The sequence below is a fragment of the Phoenix dactylifera genome, chromosome 1, assembly GCF_051530095.1.
Source record: "Phoenix dactylifera cultivar Ajwa chromosome 1, Ajwa_hap1_PhDact_Kaust_v1.1, whole genome shotgun sequence".
In the NCBI taxonomy this organism is placed as follows: domain Eukaryota; kingdom Viridiplantae; phylum Streptophyta; class Magnoliopsida; order Arecales; family Arecaceae; genus Phoenix; species Phoenix dactylifera.
This window is the reverse complement of record NC_143190.1, coordinates 65,025,856-65,039,606: the sequence shown is the minus strand read 5'-3', so window position 1 is coordinate 65,039,606 and position 13,751 is coordinate 65,025,856. Positions and strand designations below refer to the sequence as shown.

At 42.4% G+C, this 13,751-nt stretch overlaps 2 protein-coding genes across 2 annotated transcripts; both read left to right on the top strand.

Annotated features, from left to right (window-relative positions):
• The first annotated feature begins 1,097 nt into the window (after positions 1-1,097).
• On the top strand, positions 1,098-10,630 carry LOC148715487 (uncharacterized). The gene is made up of 5 exons (XM_088714761.1): positions 1,098-3,189; positions 9,088-9,618; positions 9,721-9,820; positions 9,902-10,313; positions 10,458-10,630. The coding sequence occupies exons 1-5, from the start codon at positions 1,673-1,675 to the stop codon at positions 10,628-10,630; spliced, it is 2,733 nt and encodes a 910-aa protein (XP_088570887.1). The 5' UTR covers positions 1,098-1,672.
• Positions 10,631-10,699: 69 nt separating this feature from the next.
• LOC120104610 (uncharacterized) lies at positions 10,700-12,622 on the top strand. Its single transcript, XM_088714757.1, has 7 exons — positions 10,700-10,727; positions 10,809-11,011; positions 11,074-11,150; positions 11,252-11,375; positions 11,463-11,786; positions 11,896-12,003; positions 12,110-12,622. The coding sequence occupies exons 1-7, from the start codon at positions 10,700-10,702 to the stop codon at positions 12,470-12,472; spliced, it is 1,227 nt and encodes a 408-aa protein (XP_088570883.1). The 3' UTR covers positions 12,473-12,622.
• Positions 12,623-13,751: the final 1,129 nt, after the last annotated feature.

Sequence of the window (13,751 nt, the reverse complement as noted above, 5' to 3'; positions counted from 1 at the left end):
ATGATAACCAAAATTGCAACCAGACAGTGACAAATGCAGCCGTCACAAATATAGTAACCCTAGTATTTATAAATTTTTAAAAGATTATTTTTGGCAGTAACAGATTATTGACAAAAATTTCTGTCACCAAATTTAATTTTTAATTCCAAAAATATTAAAAATATTATTTTTGAGTAAACCTAAATTAAAAGAAAAAATAAAAGGAGGAATATCCAAAATGAAACTAAGTGTGCCCGCCGTTCCGCCCAAATTTCTTCGATAATCCAAATTCCAATCGCTCTCTATAAAACTCAAATTTCTTCTTCTCATTTTAAAATCTCATGGTGTCGGCCATGACCCATTTGCACCCCTATTGCAAGTTTCCTGCTTTATAGAATTTTTTTACCATACTTTATAGTTCAAAAATATTTTTGCCTTGCAAGTCCCATCCAATCAGCCTTATAAATAAAAAAAAATTTGATATGAAATTTGGCTTGCAAACCGATTTAGCCCAAATCACGATTTAGCCCAAATCAGCCTATATACAATTTGGCTTGCAAACCGACTTAAATACCAAAACCCTAACCTTTCCCTTCCCTTCCCTTTCCGTCCCTCGCTGAGAGCAGCCGCCGCCCCCCCCCACTCCCTCGCCCCCCCTCCCTCGCTGAGAACCGTCGCCGCCCTCCCTCGCTGAGAGCCGTCGCCGCACCCCCTCGCTGAGAGCCGCCGCCGCACCCCCCCTCCCTCGCTGAGAGCCGCCGCTGCCTCCCCTCCCTCGCTGAGAGCTGCTTTTCGTCTATTTCTTTCTAAAATAGACGAAAGAAACTTTGATATATCTGAGTAGCTGCTTTTATTATGATACTTGGACACATCACTTGGTTGGGTAAATCATGATACGGGCACTGTGTCGAATTTACTGTTGCTAAAATAGACAAAAATAATGTTGTACTTGAGGAGCTCCTTAATATTATGCATTTTTATTCTGACACATTTGTTAGTCCTACCAATGGTTTGCATATATTTAGACTGCTTCACTGATTATTGTTGTAATTTTGAGGGTTGATGGGTTGGGATTATGTAAAGTTCATGGATTTTAATTTTTTCATCATGTTATTCATTTTTACAATCATTGTTCATCTGCAAGGAATAATGGAAAGTGGTGGAAAGTGGTGTTGCTTCATGGTTGTGAGTTATTTCCAGTGTGCAATCAAGAAGCTGGTCAAAAAGCTTGCTAAGAAGTACCATGCTTTCCTAGCATCAGAGGCGATCATGTATATTCACATTTGTTCTATGTGAAGCAGATAGTATTCCATATGTAAATTTGGATGATTTGACTTGTATTCCTTGTCTTTGTAAAGATTAAATGCTTTTTGAATATTGCTGGTATTAGATGAATGAACAGATAACTTGTAAAGGTTAATTCCTTATGTTCAGCTTTTTGTAAAGATTGAATGCCTTCTTAATGTCAATGATGCTGGGACAAGATTGAATGACTTATTTTTGTCATGCTTATGATAACTTCTCATCTTCATAAATATCATACCAGTTTTTGTTTCTTTTACATTTTTTACGATCTTGCCTTTCGTGTTTTTAATGGTTCGGTTTTTCTTATGTTGTTTTCTTTTTTTATCATCTCTCTAATATTTTCTAGGCTTTCTTATGTTGTTTTATTTTTTTGATTTTTAGAGGAACTATGTCAGTTGATCGTAATTGGATGTACCACCGACTTAGTGAAAATGGTTATATAAGAGCTGAGTTCTGTGATGGAGTTAAAGGGTTCCTTGAGTTTGCATTTACTCAGTTAGAGTATTGTAGTGGTGATAAGATTAGATGCCCTTGTATAAGATGTGACAACCAAAAATTTCTTAACCGTGATACGGTCAATGTTCATCTGTTGAGAAAGGGGTTTACACCGAGATATTCAACATGGTTTGCACATGGGGAGTTACTTGGTGCAGTTGCTCCTATAAGTACAAGTGCAGTAGAAGCATCCACATCAATGGATGTTGGTTGTGAACATGGTCAGCAATATAGAACCATGGTGATGGAAGCTATGGGTCCAGAAGAGGAACTTCATTTGAGAAGTGCATTTGAAGTTAATCATGAGGAAGAGCCAAACAAGGATGCTGCAGATTTTTATTCTTTGTTGAAAGATGCAGAAGTACCTTTGTGGGAAGGGTGTAAAAAACACTCTAAGTTATCTGCTATTAGTCAATTATTAAATTGCAAGTCTGAATTTAATATGAGTATATCTTGCTATGATCGAATCATGAAAATAGTGAAGAATATGTTGCCGGAAAGTGAGAAGCTGCCCTCTGATTTCTATCAATCAAAGAAGATGCTTCGGAAGTTGGGGTTGGAGTATACAAGTATTGATGTTTGTGAGAATAATTGTATGCTATTCTATAAGAAAACAGAGAATTTGATTGAGTGTACTATTTGTGGTCATCCTCGTTATAAACTCAGAAGAAATGATGGTGGTGGTAGAAGAAAAGATGTTCCTTATAGAAGGTTGCGATATCTTCCAATAACACCAAGACTTCAGAGGCTTTTTATGTCAAGCAGAACGGCTGAACTCATGTCATGGCATGTGAAGGGAGGTGATTCAGATGAGATGGTGCATCCTGCTTGTGGGGAGGCTTGGAAGCACTTTGACCGCATTCATCCATCCTTTTCTACCGAGCCTCGTAATGTTAGACTTGGGTTATGTACGGATGGATTTAACCCCTTTAGCCAATCAGCTCGTCCTTATTCTTGTTGGCCAGTTTTCGTAACAGTTTACAATCTTCCACCATCAATATGTATGAAACGACCCTACATTTTTCTAAGTTTAGTCATTTCTGGACCTAAGAGCCCTGGCAAAAGTATTGATGTCTTGCTTAGGCCTTTGATTGATGAACTTAAAATATTATGGGAAGTAGGGTTCACCACTTATGACATCTTTAGAAAAGAGAATTTTCAAATGAAGGCAGTTTTATTATGGACTATCAATGATTTTTCTGCATATGGCATGCTTTCAGGATGGAGTACGCATGGAAAGTTGGCCTGCCCGTATTGTATGGAGAACTCAAAAACATTTACACTACAACATGGTGGGAAGACTTCTTTTTTTGACTGCCATCGTCAATTCTTGCCCATGGACCATGCATACAGATACCAAGTTGATAGTTTCTTCAATGGTAGAATAGAGACAGACCCCCCACTGTTGGGGTATGTGGAGACCTTTAGTGATGAAGAGAATTGAAGGAGAATCAATTCTGAATAGTTCCGTCTGGTGGACTGTCGGAGTCGACTCGAGCTACAGTCGAGTCGACTCGGGAACAGTCGAGTCGACTCGAGGTCTGTCGAGTCGACCCGAGAGGAGAAAGCCGTAAAAACCATGTTTCTGTCTGGACTGTCCGAGTCGACTCGAACTACAGTCGAGTCGACTCGGAGCATCGTCGAGTCGACTCGAGATACAGTGGAGTCGACTCGAGATCGTGCCAGTTAAACTGGAAGTTGTTCAGACGTGCCAGAGTCGACTCGGACTTCAGTCGAGTCGACTCGGGCTCGCGGGAAATCATACGGATGAGTTTCTTTTGGTGTTTTGTTGGCGTTTCGACGGCTATGATCATCTGAAGGTCTTGAGACTATATATAGGACTCATGAGAGTCCTAGGGTTAAGTGATTGGCCGTATATTTGAGAGATACTCTTGTTTGTGAGGCTAGGGTTCTAGAGAAGAAGAGGATTGGGATCCTACTTCTTGTGCAAAGGGAATTCTGTGTGAATCTCTTGTAGATCGATCGCTTGTGATCGTTCGGGTGTGTGCTGTCTCTGTAATCAGTTCATCCTTATTGAGATTTGGAGCGGTGGAGGACGTAGGCTATTTGTAGCCGAACCTCGTTACATCTTTGTGTTTGCTTTGCTATTTTCTTCCTTCTTCTTCCTTTAATCTTTGATAATCCGTTGCGGTGCTCAAGTGTTTTACCCTACTGATACCACGGGGTAATCTTTTGCCCTTCGTAGGCGGAGCGAAGAGGTGATCCTTGAGTCCGGAGTCGAGGGAGCGAGAGAGTGCTTATCCGTTTGTATCTCTCTTGCTTGTCCGACGTCGGTGGCGGCGCTGGTGTGAGTGGGTTCCGGCGTGGGGCGCCGACAATAATTGGTATCAGAGCTATTGGTTATTCTGCAATGGCGGATGAAGGGAAGTTGCGAATTGAGAAGTTCAATGGCACGAACTTCGGATTTTGGAAGATGCAAATAGAAGATTACCTTTACCAGAAGGATCTCTATTTACCTCTTGGAGGTAGAGCAAAGAAACCAGAGAAGATGTCCGATGAAGACTGGGAGGTCCTCGATCGGAAGACGCTCGGCACCATCAGATTGTCACTTGCATCCCAAGTGGCATTCAACATCAAAAATGAGAAGACGACGATGGAGTTGATGGCAACATTGTCGCGGATGTACGAGAAACCCTCAGCATCAAACAAGGTATTTCTCATGAAGAGGTTGTTTAATCTTCGTATGAAAAATGGCGGCAGCGTAGCAGAATATCTTAACGAGTTCAATGGACTCACGGCCCAGTTGGAGTCAGTGGAGATTAGTTTTGACGATGAGATTCGGGCATTGCTAATCCTCTCCGGATTGCCTGATAGCTGGGAGGGCCTGGTGATGGCGGTGAGCAACTCTTCGGCAACGGGGAAGTTGATTTTTGATGACGTTGTGGGAGTGCTTCTGAGTGAAGAAGCAAGAAGGAAATCTTCTGGAGCTACAGAGTCGTCTGGAAGTGCACTAAACACCTCTGACCGGGGAAGACAAAAGAAGGACGGTCGATTTCGAAGCGACTCGAAGTCGAGATCCAGCAGGTCTCGAGCACCTCAGAACAATGGAGCGAAGTGCTGGAACTGCGGAAAGACGGGGCACTTTAGGAGGGATTGCAAATCTCCTAAAGGGAAGCAAGGCGACCACACCGAAGGAGTCAGCAAGGATCTGGCAAATCTTGCTGAAGACGGTGATATGGATGCCCTCGTTCTATCTTTGTCTACCTGTGACGAGTCTTGGGTGATAGACTCGGGCGCGTCTTTCCATGCTACATCCCAACGGAAGCTTCTTGGAGGATATGAGAAGGGAGACTTTGGCAAAGTCTACCTAGGGGATGGAGAGCCTTGCACCATACAAGGAAGGGGAAGCACGGAAGTGAAGTTGGTTTCTGGATCTTCACTTGAGCTTGAGGACGTACGGCACGTACCTCAACTGCAGAGGAATCTGATTTCTGTTGGACAGTTGGCGAGCCAGGGGTACAAGGCTACTTTCACAGCTGATCAGTGGAAGATATCCAGAGGTTCGTTGACGGTGGCTAGTGGCAAGAAGGTTGGGACACTTTATGTCACCAACGGCACGGAGAACTCTATTGGAGTTGTTGCAGCAGATGTGGACACCAAGTTATGGCATTGTAGACTTGGGCACATGAGTTATCAGGGACTGGAGGTGATGCACCAGTTGGGAAAGCTGCAGGGTCTCAGGAGTGTTGAGATGGACTTCTGTGAGGATTGTGTTCTCGGAAAGCAGAAGCGTGTTTCATTCAACAAAGAAGGTAAACCTCGGAAGCAAGAAAAGCTAGATCTCGTGCACACGGACGTGTGGGGGCCTGCACCAGTTTCTTCCATTGGTGGATCTCAGTACTATGTTACTTTTATTGATGATGCTACCAGGAAGCTTTGGGTGTTCTTCTTGAAGCACAAGTCAGAGGTATTTGGGGTCTTCAGGAGATGGCAGGCGATGGTAGAACTCGAGACAGGAAAGAGGTTGAAATGCCTGAGATCGGACAACGGTGGTGAGTATTGTAGCAGGGAGTTTGAGAACTACTGTGCAGATGCTGGGATCGTCAGGCAAAGGACAGTTCCAGGAACACCACAACAAAATGGAGTTACTGAAAGGATGAACAGAACAATTAATGAGCGTGCCAGGAGTATGAGGATACATGCTGGATTGCCACAGCAGTTTTGGGCGGAAGCAGTTAACACTGCTGCCTACTTGATCAACAGAGGGCCATCAAAGAAACTTGAATTTGGGATTCCTGAGGAAGCATGGACAGCGAAGAAGATTGATTTGGCGCACTTACGAGTATTCGGTTGTACCAGTTATGTCCATGTTGATTCCAGTCAAAGAAGCAAACTAGACGCCAAATCAAAGAAGTGTATTTTCGTTGGATACGGAGGTCAACAGTTTGGGTACCGGCTTTGGGATCCCGAACACAAGAAGATCATTCGTAGTAATGATGTGGTATTCAATGAGAAAATGCAGCAGAGCACTGAATCAGAAACAAAACCTATTGAGCCGTGTTTTGTGGATCCTGAAGAGGAGTCTACAAATTCTGGTCAGAAGACTCAGTCAGAGCAAGAACCTGAAGCATTGGCACCCCCTCCACAACTAAGAAGGTCCACTCGTAGTACTCATGGGAAGCCTCCTCAAAGGTATGATGGGACTCTTAATTATTTGCTGCTCACAGATAATGGCGAACCTGAATGCTTCACGGAGGCATTGGAGGTTGATACCAGGAAGGAGTGGGAGTTGGCCATGGATGATGAGATGAAGTCATTGGAGCAGAATCAAACGTGGGATTTGGTGGATCTGCCCAAGGGGAAGAAAGCACTGTCAAACAAATGGGTTTACAGGCTGAAGGAAGAGCAAGGCGGGAAGAAGCGATACAAGGCCAGACTGGTTGTAAAAGGATTTCAGCAGAGAGCAGGTATCGACTTCATAGAGATCTTTTCTCCTGTAGTCAAGATGAGTACTATTCGAGCGGTGCTGAGCATGGTGGCAGTAGAGGATCTTCACTTAGAGCAGCTTGATGTGAAGACGGCCTTTCTCCACGGAGATCTCGATGAGGAGATATATATGCAGCAGCCGGAGGGATACATTGCAGCTGGCACGGGTGACTTAGTCTGCAAACTAAAGAAAAGCCTCTATGGTTTGAAACAGGCACCCAGACAATGGTATCTCAAGTTCGATAGCTACATGCTTGAGATAGGATACAGGAGATGTCAGGAGGATCACTGTTGCTACTTCCGGGACTTCGGTACATCTTACATTATCTTGCTATTGTATGTTGATGACATGTTAGTTGCAGGAGCTAGCATGCATGAGATTGCAAAATTGAAGCTGAAGCTGTCAAGAAAATTTGCAATGAAGGATCTAGGAGCAGCAAAACAGATCCTTGGGATGCGGATCAGCAGAGATAGGTCTAAACATATCCTCAGACTATCTCAGGCGGAGTACATCAGCCGAGTACTCAGGAGATTCTGCATGGAGGGTGCCAAACCTGTTGGCACACCGCTGGGTGCCCATTTTAAGCTCTCAAACGGGCAAAGTCCGAAGACGCGGGTGGAGGAGCTCAATATGTCAAAAATCCCGTATGCATCGGCAGTGGGGAGCTTGATGTACGCTATGGTGTGTACGAGACCAGACATTGCTCAAGCAGTGGGAGTTGTGAGTCGCTTCATGAGCTGCCCAGGCTTGGAGCATTGGCGCGCGGTCAAATGGATACTGAGGTATCTGAAAGGCACTGAGCACATGTCATTGTGCTATGGAGGTTCTGAGATTCGGTTACAGGGCTATGTGGACTCAGACATGGCAGGGGACTTGGACGGCAGGAGAAGCACGACAGGGTACTTGTTCACCTTCGGCAGTGGAGCCGTCAGTTGGATTTCCAGGTTGCAACCAGTTGTTGCATTGTCGACTACGGAGGCGGAGTATGTGGCAGCCACAGAGGTGTGCAAGGAACTAATATGGCTTCAAGGCTTGATGAAAGAGCTTGGGAAGGAACAGAAGGATTGCATGTTATATTCAGACAGTCAAAGTGCAATTCATCTGGCGAAGAATTCAGCTTTTCATTCAAGGACGAAGCATATTGACATACGGTACCACTTCGTGAGGTCATTGCTCGAGCAGGGACTCGTCAAGTTGGAGAAAATTCATACAAGTCAGAATCCTGCAGATATGTTGACGAAGGTCGTCACGGTGGAGAAGCTGAGGAGCTGTTCAGCTTCTGCTGGTCTTCATGCTTGAAGACGTTGAGGAGGCATCGTACCGATTTCACTAGGATGATCCAGTTTCAGTGGGAGCACAGAGGAGAACCAAGTAACAAGAGAATATACCCAAGGTCTCCAAGTGGGAGATTGTTGGGGTATGTGGAGACCTTTAGTGATGAAGAAAATTGAAGGAGAATCAATTCTGAATAGTTCCGTCTGGTGGACTGTCGGAGTCGACTCGAGCTACAGTCGAGTCGACTCGGGAACAGTCGAGTCGACTCGAGGTCTGTCGAGTCGACCCGAGAGGAGAAAGCCGCAAAAACCATGTTTCTGTCTGGACTGTCCGAGTCGACTCGAACTACAGTCGAGTCGACTCGGAGCATCGTCGAGTCGACTCGAGATACAGTGGAGTCGACTCGAGATCGTGCCAGTTAAACTGGAAGTTGTTCAGACGTGCCAGAGTCGACTCGGACTTCAGCCGAGTCGACTCGGGCTCGCGGGAAATCATACGGATGAGTTTCTTTTGGTGTTTTGTTGGCGTTTCGACGGCTATGATCATCTGAAGGTCTTGAGACTATATATAGGACTCATGAGAGTCCTAGGGTTAAGTGATTGGCCGTATATTTGAGAGATACTCTTGTTTGTGAGGCTAGGGTTCTAGAGAAGAAGAGGATTGGGATCCTACTTCTTGTGCAAAGGAAATTCTGTGTGAATCTCTTATAGATCGATCGCTTGTGATCGTTCGGGTGTGTGCTATCTCTGTAATCAGTTCATCCTTATTGAGATTTGGAGCGGTGGAGGACGTAGGCTATTTGTAGCCGAACCTCGTTACATCTTTGTGTTTGCTTTGCTATTTTCTTCCTTCTTCTTCCTTTGATCTTTGATAATCCGTTGCGGTGCTCAAGTGTTTTACCCTACTGATACCACGGGGTAATCTTTTGCCCTTCGTAGGCGGAGCGAAGAGGTGATCCTTGAGTCCGGAGTCGAGGGAGCGAGAGAGTGCTTATCCGTTTGTATCTCTCTTGCTTGTCCGACGTCGGCGGCGGCGCTGGTGTGAGTGGGTTCCGGCGTGGGGCGCCGACAACACCCACCTCGTCGACTGTCTGGTGAGGAGTTGAAAAATAGGATCTCTGCTTTGCCTAATATAACTTTTGGTTTGAAAGCTCCTAAGCACACCATTCCTGGATTCGGTAAAGATCATAATTGGGTGAAAAGGAGCATATTTTGGGAGTTGCCCTATTGGCATACACTACTTATTCGACATAATTTAGATGTCATGCATATTGTTCGGAATGTGTTTCTCAATATATTTTACACTTGTATGGATGTAAAAGGGAAGACTAAAGATAATGTGAAAGCAAGGCAAGATTTGGAGTTGTATTGCAAGCGTCCTAAGTTGAGGATTCAATTTGTTAATGGAAAGCTAGTTAAGCCTCCAGCTTCCTATGTATTGTCCAAAGACCAAGCAATGGAGGTCTGCGAGTGGGTGAAAGGGTTAAGACTGCCTGATGGATATGCTTCAAACATATCGAAGTGTGTTAACCTGGATGATTATAAGTTTTACGGGTTAAAAAGTCACGATTGTCATGTTTTCATGCTGAGTTATATGTTCTTCTTAATTGTGTGGAGGTTCAACCTTTTGGAAAGTAAGTTACACAAGTACTTAATTATAATCATGCTTAAAAATGCATATGGAGTACAATATATGTGATTATAGCTTTTGTCTTGTAGGTATTTTGATGATTATATCCGGCAATCTTGTCCAAATATAAGCCAAATTGATTTGGAAAGACGACGCGAAATGGAGTTTCCGGCTTGGTTTAGATCATATGTGAGCTGTAAATTCATAAATATAATAATAAATTAGACTTTCACTTGATTTATTCTTACGATATTATTTTTATCATGCTAGGTTAATGACAGTAAAAATCATGTTGATGGGCGCTTAAAGGACCTATCATATGGCCCTGGGAATAAAGTTAAATGTTATAAAGGCTACTTTGTGAATGGGTACAGATTTCACACCAAAGAATATGGAAAGGATAAAAGAACCTTCAACAGTGGTGTGTGCATTAAGGGAAGCAGTTACAATGACTTTGAGAGTGACTATTATGGGATGTTGGTTGACATTATCGAGTTAGACTATTTTGGGATTGGTAATAAAGTAGTGTTATTCAAATGTGACTGGTATGACAGAGATAAGGGTATGAAAGTGCATCCTCAACATGGCCTCGTTGAGATCAATTACAAACTAAGACTTCCAACCAATGATCCGTTTGTATTAGCTCAACAAGCACATCAGGTGTTCTATACTGGTTACCCAGGTAAGAAGAAGAATTGAAGATTGTGGTGGGCAGTAATTAAGACAAAAGCTAGAGGTAGGTTCCTTCCTAGTGGGACAGAAGAAAATTTTTCTGATTTTTATCAAGAAGAAAACTACAGGATTCCTACCCCAATCTCGATGACAGATGAGCTTGATGACCCAGACATTTTGGTTGGTGTTAATAGAGATGCAGAAGATATTGATGCAGCAGAAATTGAGTTGACAACTAACCAAATGGAAGAGGATCTTGAGGATGAAGAAGAAGATTTTGAGGATGAACAAACTGAGGAAGAGGAGCATGAGGCTGAGGAAGATTAAAATACAACATGCATATTTATGAATGCTAATATAACTAATTTTAGACTTATAAATTATAGTTGTGCAGACATGAGAAAGAGCAAAGGGAAAGCAACAGGTCCACTGATTGTTCTTTACTTTGATTGAATTTGTTGACATTTACATTGTGAAATAACTATAACTTTTTATTGTTGTGCAGTTATGGCCAAGAAAAAAGGGAAAGCAATAGGTAATGGAAAAGCAGCTTTAATACTGGCTGCTACTCAAGTTCCTCCTCAACCTCCTAGGTTGCCTGAGCGTGTCGAGGAATGTCATGATGATGATGATTACATTCCTGATGGGGACATGATTGAAGAGTTGGATGCAAATGAAGAAATAAATGATGAAGAAATGAATGGTGCAGTGCAAAATCATGAGGATACAATGAATGAGGATCAGATGAATGATGAACTTGGAATTGTCAGAGCAATGGCCCAGAACCAACCCTTAAAGCCCCTGTTGATGCAAATGGAAAAGTGATTGTTAGGTGCAAAAGAGGAATGTATGAAAATATCACTTTCTTATATCACTAATTTGAATTTATGTGTTTGTTGCATTTAAAGTATTTAATTTATTTTCTAATGAATATTTTTTAAATTGCAGGTTTCTTGATTATGAGGTCAGTCACAAAGCTGTTGCTATCATGCGCCAATTTTTTAATGGTCCGTGGTTGTCATGGAGGGAGGTCCCTACACATGCTAAAGTTGGAATGTGGAACAAATTTGAGGTGATGTAATTAATTTATATTTCTTATCATTAACTTTTGCCCTTAACAAATAGTAAGTCTGATTACTTGCGATCTATATATTGTTAGGAGATACACACAATTCTTCCAGGACAATTGCATCATGTGCATGAAGTTTGGAACAAGCATTGTCAGCGACGATTGACAACCTCATTAGGGAAGGTCAGAAGCCAAAAGCTTCTGGAAGCAAAAGGAGATTTAAACAAAGCCCGTGATAAACCCCCTAATTGGATCTCTAGAGAAAATTGGAATAAGCTAATTGATATTTGGATCTCCCCAAAATGGAAGAAGAAATCAGAAGCCAACAAAAATAATAGAAACACCATGAAGAACGGTAGCATCTCTAAACACTGTGGAGGATCAATCACATTTGTCAATCATGACGAACGATTGGTACATATCTTTATTCAATTAGATTTCTATAATAATTTTTATATTATTGTTCAGTCATCTTAAATTAGCCCATTATATGTTAATGAATTTTTTCTTTTCTCTTTTGTAGAAATTAAAGTTAGGTAGGGAGCCAACAATAGTTGAATCTTTTAATCGGACGCATAAGACAAAGCAAGGCATGGGAGGATATGTAGATAAGAGAAGTGAAGCTGTCATGGTAAGTATAATTTTTTTATGATTCATAAATATTATTGAGCTTGCTCATGTTTATCTCTTGTTTGATCCACCATAATGTTTTTCTCTTCTTTTAAATCAACTGGCAGGCAAAGTATTCAGCTGAATACTCCAAAAAATATGGTGATGCCTCCACCTCAGATGCTCCTCCACGTGATTATGACTTGTGGTTTGAGGCAACTGGTGTCCCAACTCATGGCCATGTCTATGGCTTTAGTCCCCTAGAGGATCTCACTGGAATTATTGGGCAATCATCATCTGCTTCCACCTCTACAAGTCAAGCTCCAGAGCTGTACACTCATGAAGACCTTCTACGTATTCTTGAGCAGGAAAAGAAAAAATGGCAAGAGGAGGTTCTTCAAAAGATGAGAGAAGAGATTGGCTTTGGACCAAGGCATGCAGATCGGGGGAGTAATGGTGATTCTGGTTCTGCTGATCATGCTTCATTATAATTGTTTTTGCCTTAGATGATAGGTCTTTGCATTCCTAGGAGGAATGAAATCTCTGTTGATCTTTATGACATATTTTTAGACTTTGATTTTGATGGATTCAGGACATGTTGATGCCAATTTTGAATGACATTTAAAATGACTTTTGCGTAATGTTGAATGCCTTTGCTATTAATGATATTATTGTTATTATTATTATGTGCCAATCAATGTACCAAATGTACCAGGTTATTAGATTATGATCGGTGACCAAATTTTGGTTACTAAATTGTTTACGAACTATTGTGACGAGCAGTCATAAACTTAGTGACAGGATTTTGGTCAATAAAAATTGATTTTGCTCAGCGCGTTTGTAACCAATTAGTGACCGTAAACTTATCACTAGGTCAGTGACGGGATTAATGACAAATGTAGTGACAAAATGTGTGACCATGTCTGTGACGACTAAATCTGTCACTAAAGGTCGTGACAGATTAGTGACCAAACTTGTGACCGCATTCTGTGACAAAATCAGTGACCAAGTTGCCTTCGTCACTAACTCCGCAACTGGATAGTGACGGGAAATACATAATTTCTTAAATATTTAATTCTTGAATTTGTAACGGCTTAGTGACGGCGGTTCTGTCACGGAGGTTAGTGACGGGAATCGCCGCCGTCACGGAGAATTTAGCGACGCGTGTTTTTGTAACGAAGTCAGTGACGGGAGCTCCGGTCACAAATTCCATATTAGTAACCGGAAACACGGTATAGTGACGGGAATCTCCGTCACTATACACGTGTTTTCTGGTAGTGCATATTGTTTATGTGTCTATGAATCGTCCAAAGAATTAATAAGATGATGATACATATTCTCAAGAGTTGAGAATTTGAGCCATGTATCATTGGTAATTAATTTCTAAATGCTCCTGATCAATGGATCATCACGAGGACGGTGATCGATCCGATCAGTGCACAGATCACTATTCTTCTGGATGGACGAGACTCGAGTCCACAGTGTAGGGATACTGAAGTGATAGTGCAGGTGCTTGTTAGAGAACAAGGGTACTGAGCGTGACCAAGACAAAAAGTCACTTGGATGTCTATCCACTCGTCAGTGACTTGCTTGATGTTGCAGTAGTATGACTGGTCCTTTGACCTGCGGTGCTTCGGCTACTCACAGTGAGGTTATTGTAGTTTGACTACACGTATACATGGTCTCTAGCCATATGGGTCCTTGTAGTGTAGATTGGCTGCAATAAGTTCACTGTAGGAGTAGGGTATGCACTTACATAGAATCTATTGA